Here is a 9,915-nt window from a genome sequence, read left to right as displayed (position 1 = left end):
TGCCGATAGCAGCAAATGTTGCAACTCAATCAGGCGTAACTGCTTGCCAGCATTTCGTCGGTGGATTTGTGTGGTTATTTTGCCACAGTTGACGCGAAAGATGCTGGAGGTGCTGCCGTTGGGGTTTGCTGCTTTTTTTAGCAGTTACACCAAATTTCACCAGACACGAAACTTTTTCGATTTCTTGTCAATATATATTTGCCGCTTGTTTGTGCTTGCATTTGTGTGTATATACCTGATAGAGGTTTGCCAGCGGCACTCGTGTGGAAAGAAAAGTCTTTGCTCAACAAATTCACAAAATATTTCCACTTAACAATTGTACGTACGAGTACGAGTGCTGGTTTTGTTGTTGTTGTTGTTGTTACCCGCCGCATTTGGATTACAAATGTGCAAATGTTTTTATTTGTTTTAATTATTTGCTTTAGCTCTTACATATCGAATGCCAAAAGCAAATCAAAGAAAAAGTGCAACTGACCCATTTAACGCACGAACGCCTGTGGCATGCCGCAGCTGCCGGGCCGCGAAGCAGCACGTCAAGTGCGCGTGAACACGCTTTGAAGGCGCGGCTGCTGCTGCTGCAGTGGTTCGTGGTGTGGCGACTTCCGCACTCTCGCGCCAAATTGCGCAGCGCCGAGGTGCAAAAATAGCCAACCGCATTCCCGAATCGCGCCTCTTAAATCAATTAAATTTAAATTTTCGGAATCGATTTGTAATTGTTGCTATTTTTGTTGTTTTTGTTTTTTTGTTTTAAATACGCAGTACTTGAAGAAACACACAAACGCACTGCGTGAGGTCAACGATACGCGCCTGAAGGTGTACGAGCAACTGGACATTGGCATACAGGATTTGGAGCGCGCCAACCAGCGGCTGACCGCCGAGAACACATCCGACAAGAAGCATATAAAGACGTAAGTCGATAGACAGTAGCGCCGGCATTTACTTGCGCAAAAATTTTTCTTTTAATCTTTTATATTTTCCACAGACTTGTGCAAAACATCGAAACGCTTGAGGCGCGTCAAGATGAGCTCAACAAGCAGTTGGAAGAGCTGCGACAAGTGCTCTCCATGGAGCGGCGAAAAAACGAGCGCCTCAGCAGTGCCAATGAGAAACGCAATGCCGCGGGTGCGGCCAACGAGCTGAACAGAAGCAATGGAGCATGGAATGGTGGCGCAGCCGAAGAGGCAAATGCAACAAGCAATGGTGATGGCAGCAGTGGTGAAGTGGTAAGCTGTTTTTGTTTTTTTGGCATGCGTCGTTGCTTATATATATAACGTGGGTGAACTGTTTTTAGCTGGGTTTCGAAGCCAACACCACTGCACCTGAGAGCTGCAGTTTTGCTTTCGCCTCCGCAGCGTCACTGGACAGTAAAGTCAACTCGACCAGCATCGGCACCAGCCATAGCCACAGCCACAGCCAAAACAATTCGTTGGCTCTGAGCGATTTGGTGTGCGGCGCTGAGGACAGCGAGGAGATTATTAAGCTCGTCAACGATTTGGAGATGACGAAGAAGGCTTTCGTGGCCGAGCAGCAGCGTTGCACTGAGTTGGAGGAGCAACTGATGGCCATAAGTAATTAAAACTTTTTTTTCTAAATTATTTCCTTCATTTTACGCGCCCTTTGCAGTACAAGAGAATCAGACGTTGCAGAGCCGCTTGGCGAACAATAGTCCAAATGAGGAAATGCGCTCCATGCAGGAGGAGCTGTCCATATTGGATGAAGTGCGGTTAGTGCGCGACTACACATTTTGTTTATAATTTTTGTGTATTAAATTATTTGCTTTCTCGACTTCATTTTACAGGCAAGGTAAAATGTGCAGCCGTTGCTTGCGCGTGGTTGAGGAGCGCGGCACCATCGGCGACGAGCAGTCATCGCTGGCCCCCACAGAAGAGTACCACGAGGATGAGGAGCAAAGTTTGCTCGATAATGCCAGCGAATGCTCACAGGCCGCCTATCGTCCGGGTGTATCGATTAAGGTGAGAAATTGTTTCTATTTCAAGAATCTACTCTTTGACATTATGCGCGGCTTATGACACTTGCATTGATGCATTTGATGGTGGTGAGGCTGAGGTTGATGCTGCGCAAGCGCTGTGCAAAATTGTGTCGCATTAATAGTTTTGTTAGCTACAACACAAAAAACAAAAAAAACTCTTTTCAAATTCAAATGTTTAAACAATAAACGCACAACTTTCACTAATTCACATACACACACACAATCATTTACCAACATACAAAGTGCCCTAAATTGCCCTCAACCCTTTGCAAACTACTTACATACATCAAGTGCAATTTTCATATTTTTATTTTTTTTTTTGTCACCAAACCGCGACAACATCAACGCCGCTTTTCATAGCTGCGTGTTTTCTGTGCTTCCTAGAAAAATATCGGAACAAGAAGGCAAAATTATTAAAATAAAAAAAAAACAACCTTACTTGATGTTTTTTTTGTAATTAATTTAATTGCAATTTTTCGAAAATACTCTAAGTGTAACACTTTCTTGCCAAATTTGTTAAGAGCAAATTATTTTTTAATTATACACACACAGAGACAGACAGTTCACCCTTATTTTTCTGAAAACTGTGCTATTTATCAACCTGAGATGCTACTAATGGTATTATTTTTAATATACATACATAACTTAGTTTTACATGATTGCATACATATGTTTTTAGTTTGTAGTCGATTCATTCATTGTCATCAAATGCAAAACATTTACAATTTTTATATGAATAAAATGATAAATATTTAGTTTGAAATAAGCAATCGATTCATCACTCTCTTCTATTCATTGTTTGCTTAATTTCGTACAATCTTACATTCATACCGATGCATGTAATTAAAAACTTAACATGGCGCTCTAAATACCCCGTAATGCTACGTTCACACTTTTATGATTACATCCGCATTAATTTGAGTTTTTTGATTCATTAAAAATAATAATTTATAGTAATTCTAAGAAAAAAAAAAATGGTTTAATAACTTTTAGATGTAAGAAAATCCTTGGTTTCACGCTTAAGCTCAAATATGAATTTTTAATCTTTTTATGGTTTAGGGGTTATATAAAAATATTTTAATGTTATTTTTTCCAATTTTTGATAGAAAGTTTTTTTTTTTTTTAATTTAGGAAAATAATGTTTTAATCTCACTATACTATATAACAAGACGATCTTCCATTATCGTCCTGCGATGTTTATCAGCGAGCGAAGTACGACCACGCTTGAACGCAGAACACTGGCCCTTGCTCGTGTTTCATCACCAAAAATTCGAAAAAAGTTAATCGATGCACTGTTGCTGTGTCAATCTATTTCGAAAGTTATAACATTCTGAGCATGTTAATATTTAAAACTGTCAAATTTTACGAGGCAAAGGTCAGATCGACTCAAGTTACATTGGTGTTGAACATTCTATAGACTATTTTAGTGACCCTCGTAAACAAGTTTTTAACATAAGAAAGATTTTTTTATATATAAATAAAAGCTTTAAACTTTATTTAAATGAACTAAAAATGACTTACAAATATTGGAAAAAATTATACTAAAATATAAAGCTCATAAAAGCTAAACCTTCTCTTATTAGCCGTTTCATACGCCGCGGTAAGGTAAGGTAAAGTATATGTATGTGTTCTTATTAACCCTGCTGTAAGGTCGTTTCCTTTGTAATTTTTGAGTACGGAGGCAATGCTTTGTTCAAAAGTTCAATCCCCTGACATAAGCATGAAATTAAGTTCCTACGGGCGAATTGCCGCACATTGTGAATCACTATTAAACGGAGCGAACAAGCTTGTTGTCGGTTTTGGTCAGCTTTCCTTCTCTCTATAATAACTCAAATTCACAGTCAAATTTTTTAAAAATAATAATGCAGCTCAATAGCAAGCCTTGACCAGTAAATTCGTAGAATTCGAATATTTTTTGTTGGCGAAATATGTATGAGTACATATGTTTGTACTAAGCTGACGTCTTGTAAGTCGGTTATGGATAGCAACGCAAGCTCAGTGCTATAAAGTTGAAGATAATAGAATTTTGAGGTATCAGGAATCAACGCTTGAGAGTAAAAGTTGAAGAAATAAAAAAATTTTTACAACAAAAAATTCCGCGGCAACCAGTTGCCATTTCAGCCACTGACAACGCAACTGAAATTCGGTTGCCATCCGTAATTGAGTCATTAATCATAAGTCGGTCTTATATTAAATAATTTCCAATTTTGTGTGAACGTAGCATTAATCATTTAGTTACTTAGTCTTCGTTTTCTTTTCTGGTATCGAATTTGCGTTTTACTGTTTTGCTCTGTGTTTTTCAAAACATGTATCTATATTTATTTAAGTGTGTATATGTATGTGTATGTGCATGTGTGTTGTGCTAATTTTTCATATTTTAATTGTTTAATCCCCTGATTTTGTGTGAGTTTGCGCAGGCTTTATTTGCACAAACCCTTTTTACATACATACTTCATCTAATGTACTACTGGGCGGCATTAATTTAACTACATATTTGTTTATTTTTTCGAACCATTTTTTTTTTTTTTTTTGGTTAACATGTGTGTGCGTATGTTTCACCAACACTTTTACACCATAAGAAAATGAAACACTGTTATTTTTTTTTTAAATATTTCTATTTCTGTGTTTTCGGCTGTTTTTTGTTGTTTTTCTATTTTGGTTTTTTTGTTTTCTTTGATTTCTAATTCAAGGCTGACAAAACGCCGGTTTGTCCGATTTGCAGCTCAAATGCCAACAAAATGTACCTGCAAGATCAGTTGTCAAACTCATTAGATACAATATTTCTGAAACATTGGCAGAAGACTATGAGAAAATTCAATATTTTATGTTGGATTGCGAAATGTCTGCAATGGCCCGCCTTATTCATTTGCCGTCTGATTAGTTCCATACCAGATGATGAAGACTTCGCATTGACATTTTGAAATGCGGAGCATCAAGCAGCTACGTATAATACATACAAAAAAAAAAAATGAAATGAATCAGAATGAAAGCAAACATTAAAAAACAACTACATACCTGCTTTACAGACAAACTTACATACTAGCATATGTGTATACGAAATCATGCGACGAATTTAAGAAATGAAATCGACTTCCTGTACATATATACATACCAATTAGGGTGGTCCTGAATAATATCAATATTTAAATTTGGTATTGGACACCCCTGCATTTTTTTCTACCTACAAAATAAAGATACGCAAGGCAATTTAAAATTTTTAAACAACTTTTCTGAGGTCGCTAGGATGGTTTAAAAAAATTTTAAATTTTGTAAAAATCGAAAAAATTATAAACTTGCTGATTTATAGCTGTCAAAATTATAAATTTGTAGATTTTTTGCGATTAAAAAAAAGAAAAAAAATTTTGAAATTTTCTTGGATGTCTTTATTTTGTACGTAGAACAAAATAAAGGAGTGCCCTATGATGTTGATATTTTTAAGGACCACCCTTATACATATACATATATACTCTTGATATATGTAACTAAAATATAGAATTTAAAATTGTAATTAAGCCAATTTAATTTAAGTTTGTTAAAAGTTACCGCTTGTCGGTTAGTCTAAGTGAATACTGTTAATAATTGCCAATGTTTCCTAACTTTTCGTATTAACTAAAATAATTTACTAAATAGTTACTCATAGTAATGTTCAAGCCGATTTGAAAAACTATTCCTTTTTGCAAGAAATCTGTACAAGTACTTACACAATTTACTTATTTACATACAAACATTCCATTTATGAGAATGTGCGCATGTGCCCAGTAAACAATCGGTGAAAAAAAAACACTTACTGGAACCACCACGAAAAATTCAATAGTGCCAAGAGTCGTTTCTTGTAGTGTAGCGCCCGCCATAGTTTTAGTTGTAAATTGTAAGAAAATTACTGAAAATTAAGAAGAAATATTAATTTCATATCTAATTGGCCCTTCGCATACATACATACATGCATACGAGTATGTACAAGTACACATGTAATTTATAATGAGAAATTAAATTATGTATCTACATATTTATTTTTGTTGCTTTGCTATTAGTTAAGTAAGAAGACAGCGAGAACGCAAGACCACACATGTCTACTTTCCACCGTTGAACTAACACCTCACCACCTTCTTTACATTGTCCTTAAAAAAATAGTACATAGAAAATGGGGTCGTTATTAACAGCCGCTATTACCTACCGAATGCTGCTAAGTTTGGGTAGTTGAATTTGGCAGCTTCTGCTGAGTGATGCTGCGATTCCAATTCTTGCCAAAGTCCTCGCAAATTTTTGCCACACATTTACACAGCTAAGAGGCTGCTAAGCCTCAGCGAGTACCCCAAAATACTTCAAATAGTTCTGACTGTTCATATTGCAAAGGCGATTTTTGATACGTACTAGCGCATTGACAGCCCCTACTTCATTTGATAATTGCATGAAAAAATAACAACCATATTTGGATCAAACATTTTTGGGTTAATACATATAAACACATACACATACATACATACACTTTTAACCCTTATTCGGTTTTACTTCTTTAAGTGTCCTTTTTTCAATTAGATTTTAAAATTTATCTACACTTTAAACACAAATCTTGTTCTACTTAAAAAAAAAAGATCTTTGAAGGGCAGCTAAATTTTAAAATCTACTTGAGAAAACGGCCCTAAGCATTTAACTCTCCACACAGTATGGGTCTTGTGTTCTGAATTTCTGTTCTTTTTTTGAAATAAGTATTGAAACTTTTGTTATAAATAAAACATGTAAAATTAATTTTTAATTTAACTATTGGAACGGTTTTGTGATAATTTTATTAAAAAAAAAAAAACATTTTAAATTCATAATTTATATTTTTTCATTTAAATATCAAGAAGTTTTCAGGAAAAATCGCTAACTAAAACGCAGAACCATTTTCTAGCCGTTTGGCCCTTTAAGTGTATCTAAATAAATTTTATAAAATTTTAAAATTTTTTGGGGTAAACTCATTTATCGCTTTTTTGTTTATTCTTACTTGTGCATGCAGCTCCTAAATAATCTGTTCTTCCAAGTATCTGTTATTATTTGTAAATTTGTATTGTTTGTTGTTGCTATTGTTGCGACTGTGATTCTGCATATGCAACCGTGCTATTATTTACTAAAATTTTACTCCTACCTGCATACGTACTATTTCCTCATAAACGCTTTCCACTTTTCCTAAACTTTTCTTCACGAAAACAACAAAATATTTTTTTAGTAACAAAAAAAATAAATAAAAATGATTTTTTCAAAGCTACTTACCTGTAATGCCAAGGCTGCCTATTAACTATATCACAACCCCGTTTGTCCAACACCGTTTTTCAGGTCTCTTCTCGCATTACCGACTCTTTGGATTTGAACATTCCTGGCAGTCCCAATCCGTATCGCGAGCTTGTGGAGAAATACGAAGCTCTCCTCGAGGTGCAATGCTCCGCTATCGCACGCAAAATAACACTACAGGTGGCGTGGCTTGGCTCGGGTGGCGGCAGTGGCAGTGGTGGTGATGGCATGTCATTGGCCGACGAGTTTCAGTCATCCGGCGAGTTTAGTCAGTCACAAAAGTCTTCTCATACGCCATCGTACGTTGCGGATGAGGCTGTAGCCGATGACAGCGGTGGCGCTGTGGGCGGTTACAGCTCCAATGGCAGTGTGCCAAATGGCGACGATTCAGGTGCGCAAATCTGCGCTAACGAAAGCACTGGCAAAGCAACTATGAACAGCACAAAGGACATGCGTGGTCGCACACCCACTGAGTACTCAGAGGCGGAGACTTCATCTTCTGGCTATGCCGACGAAACGAGCAACAAGTGCACGCAGACAGAGAATCGGCCTGGGTCATTCTTGTGCACCATCGGCGATGGTGAGGTGTGCAAGTTCAGCATTTATGATGACGCCAGTCCCATTGAATCGCATTTCCGCAATCGACCGGAGTATAAGGAACTATTCAAAGAGATATTTGCTGTTTTGAAGAAGGCGGCCACCAATAAGGAAGAGGGTGAGAAATTGCCTTTGCTCGACGACTCGGAGCCCGTAGCAGTTAGCGCTAGCAACGTCGCCAAGGTGCCGCCAGTGACGCCTGCCAATGAAGAGCTGCCAATCGATTTCGCTGACGATGCACAGAGCGTCATTTCGTCTGCGGTTTCCGAACAATCGTTCGCCATGTCCGAGTGCATAACAAAGTTGGAGCGTAAGACCGCCAAGAAGCACATCATCGAGAAGAATCAAGAGAATCAGCCGCCCATGCATGTGGGCACCTCCATCACCACACTGGTTGTTGGCGCCAACTCGCCAATTGTCGAAAATGGCCGCGTTCTGACACCACTTAAGCGTGAGCCGCTCGAATACCTGTCGGTTGGCGTGGGTATAAAGAAGAAGAACCGTCGCAAGAACCGCAACTTTAGCGGTGATCGCTCCGAGTCGCCTGCCACGCTGCCATCGCCGCCGCGCTTCTTCGTCGCCAGTGGCAAGAAACGACGCGATGTGCGCCCCTATGTGCAATCGCCACTGGCCAGCACCGGCGCCGAACAGCCACGCTCCTCACGCGCACGCTACGAATGGAACGGCAGCTCGATGGTCATTTACAATCGTAGCTTGAATTCGCCTGCCGCCGCCGCCGCCGCCGCTGCCACTCAGTCCACGCTGCGGGGTCGTGAATTGGATTTAAGTAATCTAGAATATCGGCCAAGCTTTCTGTCCATGGAACTCAATCAATTGAAGAATCTGGAGATGTCGTATGCTGAGGTGCTGCGCAGCGCGGACAGCTGCAAGCACGCGCACTGCCAGTCGACGTCACACCATCACCACCACCATCATAACCAACATCAACAGCAACAACAGCAGCAGCAGCAGCAGCATCAGTCGCAACAAAAGCAACACAAACAACAAAAACAACACCGAAATCGCAAAAATTAAGTCGATAGAGAGAGAGCGACCGAAAACAATGCAGGAGGGAGTGGTCCTTTTCAATAGCGGAAAACCCTTTCCCAATGTTAATTCGGATTTTTGTTTTCGCTGAATATCCGCAATCGGATCTACATATATAACCTAACTACAAACAGACATTAGAACATACATGAATATGTATAAGCGTACTAGCCCGTATTAGTATTTGTGAAGAAGTTTGAGAATCTAAACGTTTTGCCCCACCCAACTAGCTAGGAAAGGACGAGAGAGGAATAGTAGACAAAAAAAAAGAAGTAAAAGCTCCAAATGAAGCTAGACCCTACATATACACAAAATACTGAAACCTACATATTTACACATACACACACACTAATGTAATACAATAAAAAAATTTGCAAATCCTAAATATTAACATTCATGCATACATACATACATACATGACCTATAACTGTAATTATTGTTTCCTAACAAATGTATTTTGCGTAAAGTGTCACGCACGTCACAAATGATAAAGAATTGAAATACAGAAAATACAGAATGCGTCTCTTAGCAAGTCCACGTACATTAAGTACTTAAGTATGCCTACAAAATTTGGCTAAGCATAGAGTCAAGCGAGACGCGAGGACGGACGGACGGACAGTTGTAGTGTGCGGTGGTCGTGGTTTACGCATCCAACGCACAAGCCGCCATTTTCTATATTTAATTAATTTAGTTACCTTTTGTAAATAGTACGCTTTTAAAATAAAATTAATTTTTACGGTTGAAAATTAAAAACAGAAAAAAAACACTTGTTTTTTTTCACCCAACAAATTGTGTTTCGTGGCTTCCAACGATTTTGGGGCTTTTATTTAATTTTAGATTTGAAATTTTTTAAATAACTACCATCTAAATAAAAGCATTTTTTTTATAAATTTAAAAGACTAGACGTCTTAGATGCAAATATAATTCCATTAAAGTTTTTGCTTGATATATTTTTTTTGATTATATTCCAGATAATATTTTCTATCCATTAAATAAATTAGAAACTCTGTCTT

General features: G+C 38.0%; 1 protein-coding gene across 1 annotated transcript in view; it reads left to right on the top strand.

Annotated features, from left to right (window-relative positions):
* Cen (cerebellar degeneration-related protein 2-like) overlaps window positions 1-9,180 on the top strand; it is a 42,620-nt gene extending 33,440 nt beyond the window's left edge. The window contains exons 3-9 of the mRNA XM_017612726.1: window positions 426-635; window positions 760-908; window positions 983-1,223; window positions 1,292-1,568; window positions 1,624-1,723; window positions 1,799-1,973; window positions 7,304-9,180. Of these exons, the coding sequence (XP_017468215.1) occupies window positions 426-635; window positions 760-908; window positions 983-1,223; window positions 1,292-1,568; window positions 1,624-1,723; window positions 1,799-1,973; window positions 7,304-8,890 (2,739 nt within the window). The 3' untranslated portion in view covers window positions 8,891-9,180. The remainder of the gene's footprint in view (window positions 1-425; window positions 636-759; window positions 909-982; window positions 1,224-1,291; window positions 1,569-1,623; window positions 1,724-1,798; window positions 1,974-7,303) is intronic.
* The last annotated feature ends 735 nt before the right edge of the window (window positions 9,181-9,915 follow it).

The sequence above is a fragment of the Rhagoletis zephyria genome, unplaced genomic scaffold (genome assembly GCF_001687245.7).
Source record: "Rhagoletis zephyria isolate East Lansing unplaced genomic scaffold, Rhagoletis_zephyria_1.1 Rzeph_scaffold_00573, whole genome shotgun sequence".
NCBI classification, from domain to species: Eukaryota; Metazoa; Arthropoda; class Insecta; order Diptera; family Tephritidae; genus Rhagoletis; species Rhagoletis zephyria.
The sequence above is the reverse complement of the archived record's forward strand: the minus strand, read 5'-3'. Positions and strand labels throughout refer to the sequence as shown.